Genomic DNA, 24,449 nt, shown 5'->3' on the forward strand with positions numbered 1-24,449 from the left:
GCGTAAAAGTGCAAAAGGTTTCACATCAAAATATACTTAAGAGTACTAAAAAAAAAAGTACTCATTATTTAGGCCCAACGAGACCTAATAGCGATGCCATCAGTGTTTTGGTTATAATGGGAGCTTGAATTAATGTTTTATTAGGCGCCGATAATGCCTATTTCATCTCATTTTGAGCCATGTCAATAAAAACGCGTGCATGCGTGCACGTATAGAATGGAAATACACCCGTGTGAAGTGAGGGGCGCTAATATTAAAGTCTAACTCATGTTGATTAGGTGATGTAATGGTCAACACAAAAACAAACGGTGCCAACACAAACATTATAAATTCCATTAACAATAAAGAGACAATATGACGGAATGAGGCACATTATGACATACATTTTCCCTTCATTGTCAATGTTTACAAAACAATAATAATAATAATTCCACTTGTGTGAAGTGAGCGGCGCCCACTGTATTCATATCGGCCGCATGCAGTATTTCACCAAGCTGTAAGAGAAGCAGCCGAGTCATCCACCAACCAGAAGAGCAGTGTATTCTCCCTCACAGCCCTCCTCGTGTTGATGCAGAGTAGATAAGAGGGAGGAAGAGGAGCAGGCCGAGTACAGAGCCCTGGGGGGACCCCGGGCAGGTTAGGTCAGAGTTAAGCATGGTGATCTCGGTGCATGTCAATGTCAGAGGTCACTAGGGGGTCAAATGCTGCAGGTCAACAAGGATGAGGACTGAATAACTGAATCCGCTTCCTTCATGTCTGTCTCTCTCTCTCTCTCTCTCTCTCTCTCTCTCTATATATATATATATATATATATATATATATATATATATATATATATATATAGTGTGTTTGTGAGGCCACGGAGAAAAGAAAAAGCATTTCTTCTCAGATGCCAGAACACATCAAGTCTGAGAGCTCAGCTCGGTGCACAGGAACAAAAAGAGAGAGACAGAGAGAGGGAGAGAGAGAGAGAGAGAGAGAGAGAGAGACAGAGACAGAGAGAGATACAGAGACAGAGAGAGAGACAGAGAGAGAGAGAGAGAGACAGAGAGAGAGAGAGACAGAGACAGAGAGAGAGACAGAGACAGGGAGAGAGAGAGAGACAGAGAGAGGGAGAGAGAGAGAGAGGGAGAGGGGAGGACGGAGACAGTAGTTGAACTCAGATTGGCTTCATACATTTATCACCACAAGATAATACTCTATTACGTTAAGACTCTTTGTGGAGCTAGGGGGCGTGGCTCTGTGGAGGGGGGGCGTGTCTTAGGGATGTCCAGGAGGTTGTCCATCATAGACATAAAAAGGTAGACACGTCTTCCGGCTCTGGGGCGCGTGTCTCTGTTGAAGGCAGAGATTCCCCAGATCCAGAGATTCCCTTCTGCATCAAAGCGGAAGCTTGTGAGGCTTGGAGGAGGTCAGAGAGGTATAGCAGAGAGCCTGCTGGTTGTTGAGGGTCTGGCAGGTGGTGTTGATCACTATCTTGACTGGGAGCCATGAGATCACAGAGGACTGGGGTGATGTGATGTGGTCTGTGGAGGTGATGGAGGACTGGGGTGATGTGATGTGGTCTGTGGAGGTGATGGAGGACTGGGGTGATGTGATGTGGTCTGTGGAGGTGATGGAGGACTGGGGTGATGTGATGTGGTCTGTGGAGGTGATGGAGGACTGGGGTGATGTGATGTGGTCTGTGGAGGTGATGGAGGACTGGGGTGATGTGATGTGGTCTGTGGAGGTGATGGAGGACTGGGGTGATGTGATGTGGTCTGTGGAGGTGATGGAGGACTGGGGTGATGTGATGTGGTCTGTGGAAGTGATGGAGGACTGGGGTGATGTGATGTGGTCTGTGGAGGTGATGGAGGACTGGGGTGATGTGATGTGGTCTGTGGAGGTGATGGAGGACTGGGGTGATGTGATGTGGTCTGTGGAGGTGATGGAGGACTGGGGTGATGTGATGTGGTCTGTGGAGGTGATGGAGGACTGGGGTGATGTGATGTGGTCTGTGGAGGTGATGGAGGACTGGGGTGATGTGATGTGGTCTGTGGAGGTGATGGAGGACTGGGGTGATGTGATGTGGTTGATGTGGTCTGGATCCAGTGGAGGTGACGGAGGACTGGGGCGATGTGGTTTGATGTGGTCTGGATGGCGGGCAGCACAGTTTTCTATACATACTCTAGGCCCTAGAGTATTGGCCCTAGAGCCAATCACACACTGCTGCTGAGACCCTAGAGTCTAGGGTCTCAGCAGCAGTGTGTGATTGGCTGGGACGGAGTAGGGAGGGCGATGTTACCAAGGTGGAGAAATAACGCAGTTTTTGCTTAGTAGGAAAGTCTATGAAAGATTTAGCCAATTAGGATGGAATATGAAATATCGGACAGATCCGTCTTGAACTCCAAAAGTCGGCCTCCTGGTGGCGCCAGAACAGGCCGTTCTGGAACATTTGGGACAGAGGTTCATTGTTGGCATCCAGGGAGTGTGTGTGCAAAATTTGGCATCGACTGGGTTAACGGTGCCGGAGATTAGCTGTACACAGACGGACGGACGGACTCACATGCGGACACACACACGGATGGTGTGCAAAACATACTCTCTTCCCATGCCTTCGGCCTGGTGGAGAAAATTATCAGAATCGGATCAGGAGCAAACAAACATTATCGGGACATTCCTATTATATTATATTATGTGATTAGGTTAGCAGCATCTGCTGCTTTGTGATCTAGCCCATTCAGGACGGGAACCCCTTTTGGTGTTTTAAGCATTATGTGATAGCTATTGAAAAATAGCTATTGTTGACGTTTTTTAAGTAAAATATTTGCTTTTGGGGAGGTCCCTTCCTGGAACAAATTTGGTGGCCAAATACAGATAATTCTGGGGGTGCTTGACATTAAATAGTTTGAGCACCACTGACATGGAAAAAGGGTTTTTCAGAAGACATTTTGTTAGAATTAGCCTCGAGTCTAAATGGGCTAGGACAGTGTCCTGTCCAGTAGAACACTGAGATATGAAAGACGTCAACACATCACTGCCTGCAGGCCATCAGGCTTCAAAGACAGCATCTTTCATCGCTATAGCACAGTAGAGCACTGTACATTCATTCCATTTGTTACTCTGAGAGTGGAACCAAATGCACCCTGTAAGGCTCGTGTGTTTACTGGTCCATGCTGTCCTGTCCCGGACGGGTCCATTTGGTTAAGGGGTATGTGTGTTTACTGGTCCATGCTGTCCTGTCCCGGGCGGGCGGGCGGGCGGACGGACGGACGGACGGACGGACGGACGGACGGACGGACGGACGGGCGGGCGGACGGACGGACGGACGGACAGACAGACAGACAGACAGACAGACAGACAGACAGACAGACAGACAGACAGACAGACAGCTGAGAGGGAGAGTGTATAGGAGAGGCTGACAGTAGGACAGACCATGATTGCAGTGACATGTCATGTATTTCTTTTCAGATTAGGGATTATGTGGCGCAGGGGAGCTGAGGTAATGTTGTGTATCACAGACGTACAGATTGTTAATATAAACCCATTGAATTTGGCTGATAACTAGATTGAACTGCTTCTGGTGACTGATATTGTCCTTCTAATGACTGTTAGACTGGTTGAAAACACACGTCTCTGCTTCTGGTGACTGATATTGTCCTCCTAATGAATGTTAGACTCATTGAAAACACACGTCTCTGCTTCTGGTGACTGATATTGTCCTCCTAATGACTGTTAGACTCATTGAAAACACACGTCTCTGCTTCTGGTGACTGATATTGTCCTTCTAATGAACGTTAGACTGGTTGAAAACACACGTCTCTGCTTCTGGTGACTGATATTGTCCTTCTAATTAATGTTAGACTGGTTGAAAACACACGTCTCTGCTTCTGGTGAGTGATATTGTCCTTCTAATGAATGTTACTCATTGAAAACACACGTCTCTGCTTCTGGTGACTGATATTGTACTTCTAATGACTGTTAGATCATCAACCATGGTCAGGGATGACCAACCATGTATCGTGATAATCACAGTGTTTTCCCGAGCCAAAACCTGATTGTGCGCTACAAGCTTGTAGGTCTGCTATTTTTGAAAAATCGTGAAAATGTGGCGTAAATCTTTGAATTATATATATCTTTCAGAGCGAACTTTTTTAACTCAAATTGTTTCTGGGAGGGTCCCTGGAACAACATATTTTCAGATGGGGGTCGGCGGCCAATTACATCAGAAAAGTGTCATGATTTAGAAGACATTTTTAAAATGTCGATGTCAGGCCTAAATGGGTTAAGTGAAATCAGTGAATATAACTTTAATGTAACAAAATTAACCTTTCACACAAAGACTTGGCGCCCGCCCTGAAGTAACTCTGAGGACCACTTGGCCTACAGCAGTGCCACGGACCACCATTTGATGACATTTAGCCTCTCAGACACCATTATGTACGCCATTCCATGATGTACTTTTACACTCTCAAGAGTTAAATTGGTGCATTTGGTTACCAACTCTTCATCATTTAGCTGGAGACCACCTGGAACCCCCTCAAGGACCACTGGTGGTCCCCGGACCACTGGTTGAAAACCACTGTTCTAAAGCATTAACAGAAACACACAGCAAACAACAACAACAACAATAATGAAGGCCAAAGAGAAAAGCTGGGTCCACCTTTTGCCTTAAATCATTGTGGTCTCAAAGAAGTGAGAAATATCTATTAGAAATAAAATCAATCCATCAAAGTGGAGATTTTTGCTCGTCTTAGTTGTTTATAATTACATCTCAGACATTATTCAGGAAAGTAATCCCTTACAGATAGTTTAGAACAAAGATCCATGTTTGGATTTGCCCCAAATCTGAAAGATGGTGTGAGAGAGAGAGAGAGAGAGAGAGAGAGAGAATGGGGGGAGGGAGGAATGGGTGTCAGGTCCCATGTGCCTTCTCTGATTGGCTAATGCTGAGACACAGATCCGTCTTTGATTGGTCGACAGTGACACAGATATCTGTGAGCTCAGCGGTTCAACCGCTGGCCTGATGAGATGGAGGCTGGAGGGGGAGGGGCTAATTTTAATCTGGGATAGACACGCACGCACACACACACACACACACACACACACACACACACAGGCAATCAAGGGATGTCAGATATCCCCTCTTTACATAATTACACATGCAGAGCGAGAGGATGGATGGATGGATGGATGAATGGATGGATGGATGGATGGATGGATGAATGGATGGATGGATGGATGATGGATGGATGGAGGGATGGATGGATGGATGGATGGATGGATGGATGGATGGATGAATGGATGGATGGATGCATGATGGATGGAGGGATGGAGGGATGGATGGATGGATGGATGGATGAAGGGATGGATGGAGGGATGGAGGGATGGATGGATGGATGGATGAAGGGATGGAGGGATGGAGGGATGGATGGATGGATGGATGGAGGGATGGAGGGATGGGTGGATGGATGGATGGAGGGGTGGATGGAGGGATGGATGGATGGATGGATGGATGGATGGATGGATGGATGGATGGATGGATGGATGGATGGAGGGATGGATGGATGGATGGATGGAGGGATGGAGTGTGAGAAAGAAGCTTTTCCCCAGATTAATGTCAGGCCTTCAGATTATGTCACATGTATGATGGTGTATGAATGCGTGCGTTTGTATGTATACAAACAAATACCGTGCAACGTGTGTCAATACGACCGGGCGCAAAGGAAGGGGAAATCACCACATGAGTGCCGTGATTTTTATTTCCAGTTTTTCATGTGTTTATGAGGTGACAGTACTTCATTATAGTCCGGCAGCTGAGGTGGACGGGTGGGAAATTTAGTACAGTATGTAGTATTTTTTATTCGCCTAAAATTTTTAGGCCAATCATGATTCTGAATCCATTCCAAGCATTAGTTTTGCACAAAATGCACTCCTTGAGCTAAAAACAGATGAGGTCAGCACATTTTGGGCACATTTGGGCAACTGGCTATGGCTGCTTTTAGCCCAAGGAGTGTATTTTGTGCAAAACTAATGCTTGGAATGGATTCAGAATCATGAAAAACCCCTAGTTTGAAATGTCACATGCTATACTTAAAGCAAAAGGAAAGTTTGACATTTTTGCCTACCATATTTGTTAATGGTAGGGTCACAAGAAACCCCTATAAGAAAAAATCACAGCCGGTCAGCAAGTGGATTCATAAATGTTGTGAGGATTGCAACCAACATCAAGAGACAGACAGGTCGTGCCATCCTGCCCCGGAGAGAGTCAAGAGCGAGTGGGGGGGAGATGAAGGCTTCTTATACTGTTTGGCTGGGAGCACAGGTGTGGCTCATCTGAAGCCCTCTAGCAGGTAATGGTGGTAGTACCTGCCCCCTATGATGCAGCCCAGCCTGTTGTGCTCCACTCCGCCTCCCCTGCTCTCTCTCTCTCTCCAGGGAGGTGCTCAGGTGGCACGCGGTCCCTCAGCGAGACACCACAATGTATGTATATAGACAATATTTTAGGGCAATATAGGCCTACCAAATTTCCCACTTTAAACAAAAGAAGCCTGTCGGCTGCCGGACTATCCCTTGGTGTGGTGTGATGTCTTCCCTTTGTATTTAGGGTTTCTTCCTGGAGTCTGAAACCTTGACAGTCAAACGTGCCAATGAAAGAAATAGTGATATAGTGACATCACAATATCATCACCTCCCCCTTTATACAACCACAGCTGTGGGTGAGGCTTCAGTTCAGGTGGATCACCACCCACCGCACACAGGCATACTTAATTAACTGGGTGGGCGTGTCCACATAAAAATGACATTTTGACCAATACTGTGCACTTAATTTTTTTAAATCTTCTTCCTTATACAGTATAATGATAATAATACCTGATGATCATGTTTTAGGAGGGGGGGGGGGGGTCACGGCACTCCATCTTTAATCTACAAGGCCTTTCTGCTGATTCAGCATCCCAATGTATTGCACATGGAATGTATGTGATCCTGGGCTCTACACACCCTCCGCCAACCTGGGGAGAGCAACGGACTTGAACTCATGCTTCCTTCATGCATGAGTGTCCAAGTCACTCCATTACACCTGACAGGGGTGGGTTTCCCTGGTTGGACGTAGCGCGTGGAAGGAACACGTTATTCCAACCAGTTCCTTCCCCCTGCATCAGGTGCCCCGCGGCATCATCGGGAGGCAGAGACCATGCATGTTTTTTGTGAGGGTACCTACCCTAGGGGACACGGGGAGAACATGCAAACTCCACACAGAAAGGCCCTTTCATGTATTTTCTTATTCACAGTGATATATTATAATCTCATTATGCTTTGCTTTCACACAGCGGTTCAGTATTCACCAGCTGTCCTTCCTTTTCCTGCGTTTGGCACACAACATGACCATGACTGTGTGTTGCATTTATCCTGGATTATGTATTTGAATTAAGCAATATTTCACGAGAGGGTGTGCGTTACTGTAGGGTACTGCATCAGCCAATATACGTACATGTTCGTAGACAACCGTATACTCCATATATGATGGCCGTCAATTTACCTTCACCATCTATGGGATTTTTTAAATCTAGCTGCATTGAGCCTCCATTATAACAGGATTTTCAAAGCCTTGTATCTAAAGCTTTGAGCGCTGTCCATGGTGAGCTGTCGCACATCCCGACGAATCCGACGATCGTAAATCATGTGTGACTTTGTCTCAAATGCTGCGGACATGTAACTGTTACTGACGAGAGCTAAGGGGTGAGCTACTGAGGCTACTGATCACAACAACAGCCCCCACCTCACTGAATAACCCTGAGGCTATACTGATCACAACAACAGCCCCCACCTCACTGAATAACCCGGACATTAAACAAGGATGGTAGAGTGAGAGCGGATGGGTGGGACAGGTTAGGTGTGCTTATGCTGCCACCTAGTGGGCAATAATGGAGTTAATGGCACACCTGTGTTGCTGCAGGAAGGAGCCGATAGGCAAGTTCTGTAAGCAGCGATTGTGATTATAGCGAAGTGATTATACAACAGTTACCCTTAAAACTAAGATGGTCGCCAAAAGTCTTCATTTTTTAATGACAGATGAAGCCACTACGACCACGAATGTCCCAAGAAACTAGCTAGCCTAGACACAGAGTCTGCTATATGGTCAGGGAGAACATAAATTAGCTAGCCTAGCCATTGAGTCTGCTGCTCTCAGGGAGAACAGAAACTAGCTAGCCTAGACACAGAGTCTGCTGTGCTCAGGGAGAACAGAAAATAGCTAGCCTAGCCACCCAGTCTGCTGCTCTCAGGGAGAACAGAAACTAGCTAGCCTAGCCACCCAGTCTGCTGCTCTCAGGGAGAACAGAAACTAGCTAGCCTAGCCACCCAGTCTGCTGCTCTCAGGGAGAACAGAAACTAGCTAGCCTAGCCACCCAGTCTGCTGCTCTCAGGGAGAACAGAAACTTCGGGTTACTTTAGTAACCTCAGTTATATAAGTGACTCGAGAGAGAGAGTCATATGGGGTCCAAGCCACTAGATGGCGCAGGCACACAGCCTAACATACACTCACGGAACAATTCCATTGGATCGTGAACTGTCGCTCATGGCGTGGTTATGTCCCCACCCACTGGGTATATAACCTAAGGTCCGCCCTGAGCAACGTCATTCCTATCAACCTGCTTTCTGACGTCTTAAAGAAGACAGAAGGGCGACTTAATGACTCTCTCTCTCGAGTCACTTATATAACTGAGGTTACTAAAGTAACCCGAAGTTATCTTAAGTACCTCTCGGAGAGAGTCATATGGGGAACATAACGCTCCCGTATGATCGCCTTCGGCTGATAGAAAAATATTCGACCCTAGGATCATCTCCATTGGAGAGAGACCAAACGCAAAGGAGGCCCAAGAAGCCAACCCTGCGCGTTCACCCAAAAGAGACATCCTTTATAAAAGATGTCCTTGACCCAGGGCCGACAGCTCTGCTGTTCCAGCCCTGCCGGTCAAAAAACACGATAGTCATCCACCCATAACGGTCAGGGGCCAGAAAGGGACCTCTTGACCTTATGAGGATGCCCTTGACCCAGGGCCGACAGCTCTGCTGTTCCAGCCCCGCTGGTCAAGAAACACGATGGTCATCCATCCCTAACGGTCAGGGGCCAGAAGGGACCACTTGACCTCGTGAAAATGTCCCTGACCAAGGGCCGACAGCTCTGCTGTTCCAGCCCCGCCGGTCAGAAGACAACCCGCCGCAGCGCAGACATCCTGAATAGGGACACCCCTGGCCAGGGCCCAGGATGCAGACAAACCTCTTGTAGAGTGTGCACGTAGGCCCTCTGGGGGCTCAGTACCACACGAGGTATAGGCTAAACGTATAGCCTCCACAATCCACTGCGAGAGTCTTACTTTCGAAATGGGTTTACCCTTCCATTGGGAACCCCAGGCCACAATGAGCTGCTCACCCAGCCTGAAGGGGGCAGTTCTTGACCTGTAAACTTTCAAGGCTCTCACCGGACAGAGACAATGTAGTCTCCTATCCTCCACTGAAGAGAAGGGAGGAGGATGGAAGGCCGCGAGATCCACGGGCGAGCAGCCCGCGGGAAAAGTCTTAGGTAGAAACGAAAGGTTCGGCCTGAGCGTGACCCTGGTGTCATTACCACTGAATCTCAAGCAGCTGCTGCCTACTGAGAGCGTGTGCATGTCACCAGCCCGCTTCGCCGTTGTCAGGGCAACGAGCAGAGCGGTCTTCAGAGAGAGGAACTTCAGGTCCACCATTTCCAGTGGCTCGAAGGGGTCTCTCATTAAGGAGTCCAGGACTATTGTCAGGTCCCACGAGGGGACCAGAGACCTGGCGACCGGCCTGAGGCGTGTAACTCCTTTCATGAATTGACGGATCAGCAGGTGTTCACTGATTGGTCTGTTGTTCATACCAACCTGATAGGCCGCTATGGCCGCCAGGTTGATCTTGACTGAGGAGAGGCCAAGACCCCTGTCTAGGAACTCCTGTAGGAAAATCAGAATGTGTCTCACAGACGCCTGAAAAGGGAAGACCTCTTCCTGTCTGTCCGAGCACCAACGCTCAAACACATGCCAGGCAGTGTTATAGCGTCGTCTGGTGGAGGCAGCCCTGGCACCAAGGGTCGTTTCTACGACATTCGGAGGCAGGCCAGTCGCTTCTAGCGAACGCCCCTTCACGGGCCAAACCCAGAGATCTAGGTCCTGAGGACGTGGGTGAAAGATCTCTCCTCCGGCCTGGGTCAGCAGGTCCCTCCACAGAGGGAGCTGCCCTGGTTCTTTGAACAGGAGAGGGACTATGTCCTGTCTCCAAGATCCCCAGGCTGGAGCTACTAGTAGCAGCTCTGATCCCTGATCCCGCACCCTGGCTAGGACATGCGGAATCAGTTCCAACGGGGGGAACACGTATAACAGAGAACACAGGCGAGAGGACCGGAGTCCCCCCTGCCTGTTGATGTAACAAACCGTCGTGGTGTTTTCGGAAACGAACCAGGACGTGGTGACCTCTGAGGAATTGTTCGAATTCTCGGAGTGCCAGGAACACTGCCAGTAGTTCCAAGTAGTCGATGTGGGAGGAGCGTAATGCGGCATCCCACACGGCATCCTCCCGTCGTGGGTGGCGTCCCAACCGGAGAGGCTGGCGTTGGTGGTGACCAACCTCCTGACTGTGGGGAGACCCATCGGGATCCCCTCCGTCAGAACACCTCAGTTCGACCACCATTTCAGAGCTAGAGTGCAGTTCGAGGACACTGTCACTCTGGTCGAAAGTGCGTGTAGATCGCTGACCCTCATAGCGGACGTCAGGGCGACTAGGAGGGCTGGCCTTAGTGTAAGACATTTTAGGTCAGCCGTCTGCAGTGGTTCGAAGGGCTCATTGTTAGAGCCCTGAGGACTAGAGACAGATTTCGGAAACGAACCAGGACGTGGTGACCTCTGAGGAATTGTTCGAATTCTCGGAGTGCCAGGAACACTGCCAGTAGTTCCAAGTAGTCGATGTGGGAGGAGCGTAATGCGGCATCCCACACGGCATCCTCCCGTCGTGGGTGGCGTCCCAACCGGAGAGGCCGGCGTTGGTGGTGACCAACCTCCTGACTGTGGGGAGACCCATCGGGATCCCCTCCGTCAGAACACCTCAGTTCGACCACCATTTCAGAGCTAGAGTGCAGTTCGAGGACACTGTCACCCTGGCCGAAAGTGCGTGTAGATCGCTGACCCTCATAGCGGACGTCAGGGCGACTAGGAGGGCTGGCTTTAGTGTAAGACATTTTAGGTCAGCCGTCTGCAGTGGTTCGAAGGGCTCATTGTTAGAGCCCTGAGGACTAGAGACAGATCCCAAGAGGGGACCAGTGGTCTGTTGATCCTGTGTACCCTGCGCCCTTCACAAACTGTTTCGCCAGCGGATGTCTCCATACTGTCTGGTCGTTAACGCCCATTTGGCAGGCCGAGATGGCTGCTAAGTGGGTTTTCACTGAGGAGAGGCCTAGACCTCTGTCTAGGAACTCCTGCAGGAATGTCAGGGCGTAAACTACTGAAGCTTGGAATGGGATAACCTGGTTAGGTCGTTCTGAGCACCACTGCTCGAACACGCCCCAGGCTGTTTCGTAGCGGGTCATTGTCGACTGGGCTCTGGCCTCCTGAATCGTTGAGACAACATTCGGAGGGAGACCGGCCTCAGTCAGCATTAGCCTCTCACGGGCCAGACCCATAGGTGTAGGTCCTTGGGGCAAGGGTGGAAGAGGGATTTCAGCCAACGCTGAAAAAGGCCTCATATGGAGTCTGTCCAGACCTATCAGAGGCCATCCGTAGACACGTACCCAGTGGAAGTGTGCGGCCTGACTTGAACATGGTCATGCACTTCAGGTTGTTGACTCTGTCCCGACTCAGCGGAGCCCTGTAGGAGACAGAGTCCAGAGTGATGCCCATGAAATCTGTGGATTGGGTAGGCGTCATCATGCTCTTGGCTAGGTTTATCCTGAAAACCCAGTGAGGTCGCATGGGACACGACCCGAGTCGTGTTCCTCGCGGCCTCCTCCGCTGAATCCGAACACAGGAGACAGTCGTCTATGTAACTGGACACCCATAGACCCAGAAGTCTCAGGGGTGCCAGAGCGGCCTCCGTACAGTGGACGAACACTCTGGGACTGAGGGACACCCCGAATGGAAGGACCGTGTACTCGTAAGCCTTTTCCTGGAACCCAAACCGCAGGAACTTCCTGTGAGGTGGGTAAATAGGGACGTGGAAATAGGCGTCTTTTAGATCTATGGATGTGAACCAGTCGCCTGGGCGTATGGAGCGCACCAGAGACTCGGCCGTCAGCATCTTGAACTGAAAAGACTTGAGGTGCCTGTTGAGTATCCGCAGGTCCAGGATGGGACGTAGACCCCCCCCCTTTTTCTTGACCAGAAAGTAGCGGGAGTAGAACCCGCTGCGACGCTGGGCCAAGGGTACCTCTCTGACGGCATCCTTCTCCAGCAAGGAAGCTATCTCCTGTTGGAGAATCAGACCCTCCGGACCCCTGGCGTTGGTGAAGATGACCTCTGAAAACGCCGGGGGTGTTCTGGCGAACTGGGGTCTGTAGCCCTTCGCTATGGTGTTGAGGATCCACGGGGATGCTCCGCACCACTCCCACAGTGCCAGGTGCTTGGCTAGTGGGTTCTCTCCGGCTATGGGAGGCACGCCCCGCCTGGAGGTAGTGTTCCCTGGCATGTCGGAGAAAAATTGGGCATGACCCGTCTCCCCAGTGGCGTTTTGGTACGCCACTGACCTTATGCCAATATGCCCTGCCCCACTGCATCGGGGGGGCCCATGGGGCCCCCGTGGCAGTGGGTTCATGTCCACCCCCCTCCGTGGATATTGTTTTGTTGTCTTTTTGTATTGTGTACTGTACTACAGAAAAAAGTGCTGTACTTGTGCAAACAATATCGAGGGACCTGGCTACAGGGACGTCCAGGACGCCCACCTGTGCCATGGTCCAGAAGCGCATTGCGGGCGGACTGGACGTGCAGTCCGAGACTGCTACGTCCGGTGCTGGGCCCGGCGCATGGGGGGAGGGTAGGGTGTGTGTCACTTCGGCTGCTGGTCAGGACCTCGCAGCCTGGACGCTGCACCTCCACGTTGAGGGTCATCCTCTCGAGTGCGCCTCTGAAGAGGTCTCCGGGGATGATAGCACCCTTGGAGAACTCTCTCTGGGCAACGGGATCCAGACCAGGTGAGGCTTCCAGCCACCTAGAGGTGATGGAAGCCGTGGCCATAAGGCCGGTCAGGTCGGTGAGTCAGTACGTGAAGGTCACAATTTTCTCATGTAGGCGACGAACTCTAGCCAACTGTTCAGGAGTAGGGGCGTGGCCCATCTCTTGAAGAAGGGAGCTCTGGGAGCCCTGGAGTAACGTTGAAGCATTGAGATGCCTCCCAGACGCTACTACGGGGGGAGGGACACGAGAGCAGTGCGGAGTAGCCGGGAGAGTCATGGGCTCCTTCCAGCTAGCCGTGTAATGTGCTCTGAAAAACCTGGGACAGGGGAAGCAGTGGTCCCCCGACAGTGATTTTTGTCGTGTACATACTGTGCAGCTTGGCCACAGACCCACCCATGGTGGGGGTCTGTGTCAAGAGCTTTTGCCTTTCTTTGGGGAGCGGTCCCGGTGTGCAGTCTGGGGCTGCTACACCCTGGACGGGGCCCAAGGCATGGGAGAGCGTCTGAGCACGCTCCTCCTGGAGACGGAGTTGCAGGGTCCGATTGGCCCCTCCAGAGACGCTGTGCCGGTCGTAATCCTGGCAGCCGTCATGTTGGCTGTTGGACAGCAACGTGAGGCATTCAGTGACCGTAAGAGAGCAGCGTGAAACAATAGCCGAAGTAGCTCCGATGCTATGGCTATGTCATAGACGAGTTGGTGTGGCACCTTGAAAACAGCCTATCTGGAATGCTAAACATGCTAGGGTGGCGTCGGCCATCCAACGAGGTTGCTACTCCCGACCTCGAAAAGGTTAGCTAAACAGCTAAACAAACCTAGCTTCACAATGTACATACCTGTAATGTTGAGGGAAGCAGTCGGTTGTCGAGGGTCGTTGGGGAGCCACGTCGATTGAGACTCGTGCCTTCGGCCGCTGCGTGAAGTAGTAGTAGTGTCGGTGGAGGCCTAGGACTGCATCCGACACCCCGTTGTCGCAACCACCGGCTCAGGGGAGCCTCGTTGGTGGGCTGACGAGATCCCGCTGGAGGGAGAGCAGTACCCAGAGCAAGCCGGCGAGGCCTGGCTGATATCTTGGGTCTGGCTCCACAGGTCTGTTTACCAGTGAGGTGAAGAGCATGTGGAGCTTGTTGTTGGCGGTCCGAGCCGCCTTCCCGGCAGGGGAGGAGCCCAGGAAGGACTCGTCACTGTGTCTCTGAGACGCGTCAAGGTTGAGGGGTCTGAAGAGAGAGGACGAGGTGGTGGGCTGACGAGATCCCGCTGGAGGGAGAGCAGCACCCAGAGCAAGCCGGCAAGGCCTGGCTGATGTCTTGGGTCTGGCTCCACAGGTCTGTTTACCAGTGTGGTGAAGAGCGTGTGGAGCTTGTTGTTGGCGGCCCTTATCACCCCCGCAGGCCATCTTGGGTGCTGGTGTAGCTTGAAGAAGGAACCAGCAGTCCAGGACATTGTAGAAACACTTCACTTTTAAGTTATAATATAATATCATTATAAAATAATAATATATAATATAACCAAAATGTTGTGAGGAAAACTGTCTGTAACTCACAACCGGATAAAGGAGAAAAGTGGCGGTGGAGTAGAAGAGTAGGACTCGTGGTGCTCCACTGGGAACTGGGGAGGGCTGTCGCCACCCCCGCAGGCCATCTTGGGTATTGGTTGTAGTCTGAGAAGAAACGGTAGCCCAAGAGGAAACTTATTTTTCTTTTATAGTTATATTATAATATTATTGTTTTAAAAAACTAATAATATATAATACAACAGTAAAAAGAGAGTGAGGAGAAAATCTGGTACTCACAAGTTTGTAGAAGACGGTGAGGATAAAGCTATAATATATATAATATTATTGTTTGACAACTAATAATATATATATATATTACAACAATAAGAGGATAAAGTCACAGTATATATATTATTGTTTTACAACTAATAATATATATATTTGCAACAGCAACGTAGTGTGAGGAGAAGGATCTGGCACTCACAAAACAGTGTTGAAGAAACAGTCCAAACAGAGAGAAAACCACGTTTTGCAACTGTGGCTGCTGTTTCTAGAAGGGAAGGCCGCAAAGCCTGGGACTCGCGTAACGAGGCCGTCACGCTGTTGTTGTATCAGGTCCGACGTACAGCAGGGCTTCCGTCGGCAGCGTGGATTGCGTCACGTAGAGTAGGGCCGTGGATCTCTAACCCGCACGTGCGAGGGACGCTAGAGAGGGCTAAGTTAGCGCCTGACGGCTGGAAACTTAGCCAACGTCTCGCGGAGCTAAGAGGCTAGCGGCTGCGTTCGCGGGAGCTAGCTAACCCAAGGGGCTAGCGAAACTGCGGAGGCTAGATAGAGCAGCGCTGGTTAGCTTGTAGCTGGGCAGGTGAGCTAGAGAAAAAAACTTCGGGCCTCGTTCTAATGCTTATCAGCTTATAGTAGTGCTACGTTGTGCAACAGTAGACTAAGGCTAAGCTAGCAGAACAAAGGGACGCAACGTGGCTAGCAAGGGGGAAACAAAGTTTCGGGGATAGCTAGCAAGAGGACAAACCACAAGCCGCCGTACGGCCCACTTGAGTTTTAATGTCCTTAAAATAACTTACTGGCTTTTAAAGCTGGAACGTCCGTGAGTGAGAGAAGGACACCAACGTAGGACTGCGAATTTCCGCGGCACAAGTTTAAAACCCGTCCTTTATGGAAAACAATTTTCAACAGTCGAAAAGGTGATTCTCTTGTTTAAGACGTGTATGCGTAGCACAGAAAGCGAGGAATGACGTTGCTCAGGGCGGACCTTAGGTTATATACCCAGTGGGTGGGGACATAACCACGCCATGAGCGACAGTTCACGATCCAATGGAATTGTTCCGTGAGTGTATGTTAGGCTGTGTGCCTGCGCCATCTAGTGGCTTGGACCCCATATGACTCTCTCCGAGAGGTACTTAAGATAACTAGCTAGCCTAGCCACCCAGTCTGCTGCTCTCAGGGAGAACAGAAACTATAGCTAGCCTAGCCACCCAGTCTGCTGCTCTCAGGGAGAACAGAAACTATAGCTAGCCTAGCCACCCAGTCTGCTGCTCTCAGGGAGAACAGAAACTAGCTAGCCTAGCCACTGAGTCTGCTGCACTCTGGGAGAACAACACGGCTGAATTATTGGTTTTAATTAGGTGTTCCATGATGCTTGTTTGAAGCACGGGTAGAAGGCCGTTTCAACCAATCAGATTGCTTCCTCGAAACGACCTGTATAATTGTTCCTCTTCATCCTGTTTTAATGGTGGTGGTGTGTGTGTGTGTGTGTGTGTGTGTGTGTGTGTGTGTGTGTGTGTGTGTGTGTTACAGAACTGTTGGGAGCAGCCAAACGGGTGAATGTAAACATCCAAGATGCTGATGGGTGAGACAATACACACACACACACACACACACACACACACACACACACACACACACACACACACACACACACACACACACACACACACACACACACACACACACACACACACACACACACACACACACACACACACACACACACACACACACACACAGAGAGAGTGTACAAATGGAACCTGTATAAGGGTCCATTTGGTTCCATTTGTTACACTCTCAGAGTAACAGACCCGTAAGCGTCCATTTGGTTGCATTTGTACACTCTCAGAGTTACAGACCTGTAAGGGCCCATTTGGTCCCACTCCCATGTTTTACACTCTCAGAGTTACAGACCTGTAAGGGTCCATTTGGTGCCATGTGTTACACTCTCAGAGTTACAGACCAAAAATGACCACCATAAGCTAGCATGTTGATGACCCTATATGAATGCCCCCCCCCCCCCTCCCTCTCTCTAAAAAATAGAAAACTTTTTTTTTCTATGGTTGCTGTCCATCAGATTATTAAAAAAAGAAATGAAAACTCACCCAATTATTTTTTCATACTTCCATTTGGATGCCAGCACCCCAGGGGGCGGACCACACACACACACACACACACACACACACACACACACACACACACACACACACACACACACACACACACACACACACACACACACACACACACACACACAAGCAGCGTGTGAATAGCTGCAGGGCAGAGAGAGAGAGTTTATTAATGGAAGTAGGTCACCCCCCCCCCATGCAGTAGGATTATCACACACTCAGCTAATAGTTTATGTACATTCATGAATATATCAATGCACATGTGGCTGTATTTATTTATCTGTACATTAACCCATTTTGACCTTAGCTCGATTCTACAAAATGTCTTCTAAATCACAGTTTTCTGAACACCCTGTGTCTATGTCAGTGGTTCTAAACCCTGTGTCTATGTCAGTGGTTCTAAACCCTGTGTCTATGTCAGTGGTTCTAAACCCTGTGTCTATGTCAGTGGTTCTAAACCCTGTGTCTATGTCAGTGGTTCCCCCAGAATGATATGTAATTAGCCGCGGACCTTCATCTGAAAATATGTTGTTCCAGGGACCCCCCCCCCCCCCCAGAAGCAAAGGTTTGATTTAAAAACGTTCGCTCTAAACATATTCAAAGAAGAATAGCAGATCTACAAGCTCATAGCTCATCTGCTATTTTTAAACAGCTAAAGCATAACACAATGCTTAAAACACCAAATGGGTTCCCGCCCAGAATGGGTTAATGTATATCAATGTATATGTCTGCATTTATATCCTGGTGGTGTAAAGTACAGTGACTGAGTACATTTACTCAACAATTACAATTACAATTTAGGCATTTAGCAGACGCTCTTAATCCAGAGCGACTTACATTAAGCAAGAACAAAAGCATGGGAATACATCACATAAAAACATTCATCATGAAACATGCGTAAGCTAAGAAAGTAACAGTGGAATATCTATATAATTAAATTTATACGTATAAACTTTACATATACTACTATGCTATACATATGTACTATGGCGTGCTATGACTATATACTCAAGTACTGTACTGTCCAGTACTTTTACTTCAACTCCACTACATCTCAGAGGAAAATATTATAGTTTTCCTCCACTACAATTATTTGAAAACGTTAGTTAGGCTATAGTTATTTTGGTAGATTTTGATTATTATTACAAAACCAGTACAACCCTGAATTAATATTATAGTGTATTGTCGAACTACAAGCTCACAATGTGTCGCATGATCGCATCCCATTGTGAGCTTGTAGATCTTCCATGAATGAATGAATGAACGTTTATATGTGAGGAGTGAGAAAGCCCATTAACTCTGAGAGTGTAAGAAATGTTGCTAAATGGACCCTCACAGATATCGCTTTAACACAATGAGTACCGGGATTTCTTTCAAAATAAAGGCGCTAGAGGGCCAGAAGCTTATGGGAGATTTTACTCTGAAAAGCCCGGCCTTCCGTTCCCCCTAAAAACCGGGAGGCATAATGTTGCATCATTACCTCGCGGTGATCACGCTAAAGTCTCTCTAGAAGCGTTAATATTCCAAACGAGAGGCTTGTTGAAGTCAGAAAGGAAGACAGAAGTACTGTATATGCCCATCTGGTCAAAACCACGGAGAGCTCCCTAGATTAGGAGATACGAGGCATTCTTTCTGAGCCGTAAACAAGTACGGCACAGAAGGAGAGGTTTGATATCAAACAAATCAATTTGTTTGATATCAATAAAAAAGTGCTATGATGTGTATACATGTCCACTGGATCCATCGGTTGGATTAGATATGACGTTTGTACACGTCCTACGGTCTGAACGTGTGTGTGTGTGTGTGCAGTCTGTCTCCTCTCCACCACGCTGCTCTCAGTGGGAACAAGGATCTGATCTCTCTGCTGCTGGAAGCTCAGTCTGCTGTGGACATCAGAGATAATAAGGGTACGCACGCACACACACACACACACACACACACATGCGTACACACACACACACACACACACACACACACACGCACACATGCGTACACACACACACACACACACACACACACACAGACACAGACACACACACACACACACACACACACACACACACACACACACACACACACACACACACACACACACACACACACACTTCTTTCAAAATAGAAACTCAGGGTGCCGGGAAGATATGGCTTTTACAGAGTAAAAGCGGCCATATTGTTATTGGTCATGTGATGTGATGTTGGTCATGTGATGTGTTATTGGTCATGTGATTGGTCGTGTGACGTGTCTGTCTCGGTAGGGATGCGTCCTCTGCACTACGCTGCGTGGCAGGGGAAGACTGAGCCAATGAAAATGCTGCTGAAGGCGGGCTCATCGGTCAACGGCCACTCAGACGAGGGGCAGATCCCTCTTCATCTGTCAGCGCAGCACGGACACTATGACGGGGTCTGTCTGTCTGTCTGTCTGTCTGTCTGTCTGTCTGATTTTACACTTACTGAAAATAGCAGATCTACAAGCTCACAACGCGTCTTTCTGCAACAGTTTGTAGTTTGTAGATCTGCATGCAAGTGTAAAATGACTTGATACTGCATCTCGTGTCCACTAGCGCCTTCCTAACATTTTACTCTAGTTTTTATCGGTTGACAAAATTGTCAATATATTTAGTAGTTAGATAGCTTAGTTTTTATTCAGTTTTCCTCAGTCCAAAAAGGTAGTCGACGAACATTTTTCATCATAATGCAATATTCCAACGATAAGCGGTGTTGTTTTCACCCCATGAAATACCGCAACATGTGTCTCAAAGAATGCTATGTTTTTCTGGCTGTTCCAGTACTTATGGAAATACATGTATATCTTTGCTGTGTGTGTGTGTGTGTGTGTGTGTGTGTGTGTGTGTGTGTGTGTGTGTGTGTGTGTGTGTCAGTCAGAGATGTTGCTGCAGCACCAGTCGAACCCGTGCATCTCAGACTCAAACGGGAAGACGCCACTGGACCTGGCCTGTGAATTTGGACGCGTGGCGGTGAGGGCACGCACGCACACACACACGCACGCACACAGCTCTTTCCTGCCATGTATACTGTCAAGTTTGGTCAAGCCTCTCACAGACTCATAAGGCCTACAGGTAATCAATAAACATAATACGATAAATCTCATAAATCCTTCAGGGCAAACTGAGATGTCTTGAAATCAATAATGAAGCTGTGTGTGTGTGTGTGTGTGTGTGTGTGTGTGTGTGTGTGTGTGTGTGTGTGTGTGTGTGTGTGTGTGTGTTGTGTGTGTGTGTGCATGCGTGCGTGCGTGCATATACAAAACAGTGTGTGTAATAGAGTGGGCGGTAATTCAGTTCAGCCACCAGATCAGGTCAACGGGTGGAGTGACCGATCAATAATGTCCATTGATTGCCTCCTGATCAATTTTGTACCCAGGAAGTTAGACAGCAACACACACACACACACACACACACGCACGCGAGCAAGCACGCAGTCGCACGCACGCAGACAGACAGACAGACAGACAGACAGACAGACAGACAGACAGACAGACAGACAGACAGACAGACAGACAGACAGACAGACAGACAGACAGACAGACAGTATCCGTAGCTTTGTTTAGAACCGCCAAAACTTTTTCTTTTTAGGTCAGAAAGGAGAGGCTAAGTTAAGAACGGACGGACGATGTAAGGTTGTACGTTAAATGGGCCACAAGAGGAGAGAGAACAGACACAGGCAGAGAGAGAGAGAGACGTGTGATGTATACAGTATGACTCCCAGGCCACAATTCTAGTTTTAATCTTTTGTTTCTTCTCAAATTTCTTATTTTCTCCTTTTACTGTGTTTGAAATATATCATGTTTTTTGCATGCTGTTCTTTATGCGTGCATGCGTGCGCGTGCCGTGTGTGCGTGCGTATAGGTGGTGCAGCTGCTCCTCAGCAGCAACATGTGTGCAGCCATGTTGGAGCCGAAGCCGGCGGATCCAAATGGAATCTCACCCCTACACCTGGCGGCCAAGAACGGACACATCGACGTGATACGGTCTGTCTGTCTGTCTGTCTGTCTGTCTGTCTGTCTGTCTGTCTGTCTGTCTGTCTGTCTGTCTGTCTGTCTGTAAGCTAAACATGTGGGTAGCGCCCACAAAACATTAGCCAAAGTGGCAAATGTTTGGTATGTTTGGTATCGATGCACGACAAAGAGAACAGTGATGTCACTCATTGCTTTCTACAGACCGGCTTTGAAGCCACTTTTTCGGTTAAGCTCTGAAGCTCTGCTGTATTATAAGCAGAGTAATATAGTTAGAGAGTGGGGAGGTGACACTATAGCATTGACTCCCATTGTAACAATGGAACTCATTCTATCTCAATGGGATAGTTCCAGCCATATAAGAGCAATGTTTAGAACTATAGCCCACAGGCACGTCCACTTTGCTGCAAGATCAAAGCGTGTCGCTATACTCTCCTACTCTACTCTCTGATTATAAGCTACTGAAAGGTTGTAGATCTGCTATATGAGCTATACTGTGAGGCTGAAGGGGTTAAGTGCTGTGCTCAAGGACACCTTGATGGTATCTGCAGAGGAAGAGAAGGGAGTGCTTCCTCTTTATCTTCATCATCACACAACTGATAACATGCTGTCTGTCTGTCTGTCTGTCTGTCTGTCTGTCTGTCTGTCTGTCTGTCTGTCTGTCTGTCGGTCTGTCTGTTATAGCTACAGTATATGTAAATTATTTCATAGCTAGCTTAGTGGTTGTTCAGTAGCAGAAGTGAGTACCTGTCTCTCCAGCCCTTTAGTTCAGGTCGGGATACCAAGTTTAAGTCCAAGCTTACAATGTATGTAGTCCACAGCAGTGCAACTGTACAACTGGACTACAAGTCACAGCTCACAATGTATGTAGTCCACAGCAGTTCAACTGTACAACTGGACTACAAGTCCCAGGTCACAATGTATGTAGTCCACAGGAGTTCAATTGTACAACTGGACTACAAGTCCCAGCTCATAATGTATGTAGTCCAAAGTAGTTCAACTGTAAAACTAGACTGCACGTCCCAGCTCACAATGTAGTCCACAGAAGTTCAACTGTACAACTGGACTGCAAGTACCAGCTCACAATGTAGTCCACAGCAGTTCATTCACCGTACAACTGGACTACAAGTCCCAGCTCACTGTGTGTGTGTGTGTGTGTGTGTGTGTGTGTGTGTGTGTGTGTGTGTGTGTGTGTGTGTGTGTGTGTGTGTGTGCGTGTGCGTGTGCGTGTGCGTGTGTGTGTGCAGGTTATTGATTCAGGCTGGTATAGACATAAACAGACAGTCTGAGTCTGGTACAGCACTGCACCAGGCTGCCCTCTGTGGAAAGACGGAGGTAGTGCGCCTACTGCTGGACGTAAGTTGAAATACTGATTTAACACGTTTTATGATTGGTCAAATGGTCAAACATTCTAAATGTAAAAAATAAACCACAGGGAACTTTTCAGGACATCACATGCGAGCCAGACCTCAGCCAACACCAACGTCAACGTGATCTAAAAAACTGCAGGCCTTGTTGACTAGATTTAGAAGACACTTTGAAGCTCTTTCTATACTGAAATGATTGATTATTTATAAATGGAGAAATCACGTCATTTAACATGCATCTCTGAGGGTGATTTTTGATAATGTTAGACCGATACAGACGGGAGGCGAGACCCGAGTCGAGGCAGAGACCACATTTGTTTGTATTTTTTCTCATTTGGTAAAGACATAAATCAGTGCCCGAGCACTGATTTCAGCTACACTCTGTTACTAAACAAGATAGCTGTCTATATGCCTAATGTTAATGTGAATGAGCTCCTCATAATATGGGTATAATACAATTATTTCATTGCATTGTAACTCTATGTCAGACAGCATTAATATTATTATGATTATTGTTATTATTATTATTGTATTTCAGAGTGGCATCAGTGCAGGGGTGAGGAACACTCTATGTCAGACAGCGCTGGACATCGTTAACCAGTTCACCACCACACAAGCCAGCAGAGAGATCAAACAGCTGCTGAGAGGTGTGCATGCACGCACTCACGCACGCACGCAGATATAGAGTAGCTCACAGCGCTCAGTGCAGATAGAGTAGCTCACAGCACTCAGTGCAGATATAGAGTAGCTCACAGCAAAACCCCTCGTCTTTCCCTGAGGAGTTTAACATGAGAGCTGTAGATTGTGCTCAGAAGGAGTGACTTAACTGTGTTATCTTCTACATTTTACAGTTGTGCTTTTTCTACGCATATCATCCTACAGCAGAGGAGAGTTGAACTAAAGCCTTGTACCTATTATACAATATAGGCATGTAAAGACATACATCCACTAAAATTGATTCAAACCGACGTCAATTAAATCAAATCCGTGATGCAAAAAGAGAAGAAAGTATACGCAATATTTATAAGAGAAATGATTAAAGAAGAGCTTAAAGAGGAGAAGAGAAGAACATTTAAAAAAAAGAAAGCCTACTATTAATCTATTCAGGATTTGGAAGCCATTTTTATAATCTGGTCTCAAAGCAGGAAAGGTCAGAGGAGGACTAAGAGAGAAATGTACATGAAATAAACCAGGAGCCATTTGGTTCGTGTATCTTTATATTTCCGCTGATTCATTGTGTTGCACACTGGGGGATGTGTACTGTATGTCTTTGTTTAATCTTTTCTTATTCACACTTCACAGTGATATTATTAAGCGTATTAACTTTTACATTAACACAGTCAGCGATTATTTGACCATCTGTCCTCCTTGCTGTGTGCGTGCGTGCGCGCATGTGCGTGTGTGTGTGTGTGTGTGTGTGTGTGTGTGTGTGTGCGTGTCACAGATGCGTCGGCAGCGATGCAGGTCCGAGCACTGAAGGACTATTGCAACAACTACGACCTGACCAGCCTGAATGTGAAGGCTGGAGACATTATAACTGTACGTACAATTTAGGCATTTAGCAGACACTCTTAAAGAGTATATGTTAATGACGTTTAGATGATTTAGAACACTTTCCTGGGGGTCTTTATCTGTTTAATATGTGGTTTTAGATTATAATTCCCTGCTTTGGTGCACTGCTCCTCCTTGTGGATAGGGGGAGGGCTGTCTTACTGAGACAACATGTAGTCCAGGAAGGAAGTGAGCCCAGTGTCCATAACCTCAGAGACACTGGGCTCACTGCTAACATCTAAAATATCTAAAACCACAGATTACACACATACAGACCCCCAGGAAAGTGTTCTAAATCTTCTAAACGTCATTAACAGTTTCCCTTTAATCCAGAGTGATTTACATTAAGCAAGAACCAAAAGCAATGCAATACATCATATACACCCGGACGGTTAGCTGAACCGTCCGGGCACCTAGGCTGCTAAGCCTGCCTGACTGTGTGCCGCGGATTCGACTCCCCCCCTCCATCTCTGGATTCGCCCCCCCTTCAGCTCT

At 48.1% G+C, this 24,449-nt stretch overlaps 1 protein-coding gene across 1 annotated transcript in view; it reads left to right on the top strand.

Moving 5' to 3' along the window:
• Positions 1 to 24,449, top strand: part of LOC308312349 (uncharacterized protein) — a gene marked incomplete at its 5' end in the record, with an annotated part of 59,105 nt that overhangs the window by 3,870 nt on the left and 30,786 nt on the right. Inside the window, 8 exons of the mRNA XM_080758954.1 lie at positions 16,465 to 16,516; positions 18,873 to 18,970; positions 19,319 to 19,464; positions 19,943 to 20,038; positions 20,930 to 21,051; positions 22,284 to 22,392; positions 22,942 to 23,050; positions 23,848 to 23,942. Of these exons, the coding sequence (XP_080615080.1) occupies positions 16,465 to 16,516; positions 18,873 to 18,970; positions 19,319 to 19,464; positions 19,943 to 20,038; positions 20,930 to 21,051; positions 22,284 to 22,392; positions 22,942 to 23,050; positions 23,848 to 23,942 (827 nt within the window). The remainder of the gene's footprint in view (positions 1 to 16,464; positions 16,517 to 18,872; positions 18,971 to 19,318; positions 19,465 to 19,942; positions 20,039 to 20,929; positions 21,052 to 22,283; positions 22,393 to 22,941; positions 23,051 to 23,847; positions 23,943 to 24,449) is intronic.

Source organism: Protomyctophum bolini (assembly GCF_963924005.1).
Source record: "Protomyctophum bolini genome assembly, chromosome: 3".
Classification (NCBI taxonomy): domain Eukaryota; kingdom Metazoa; phylum Chordata; class Actinopteri; order Myctophiformes; family Myctophidae; genus Protomyctophum; species Protomyctophum bolini.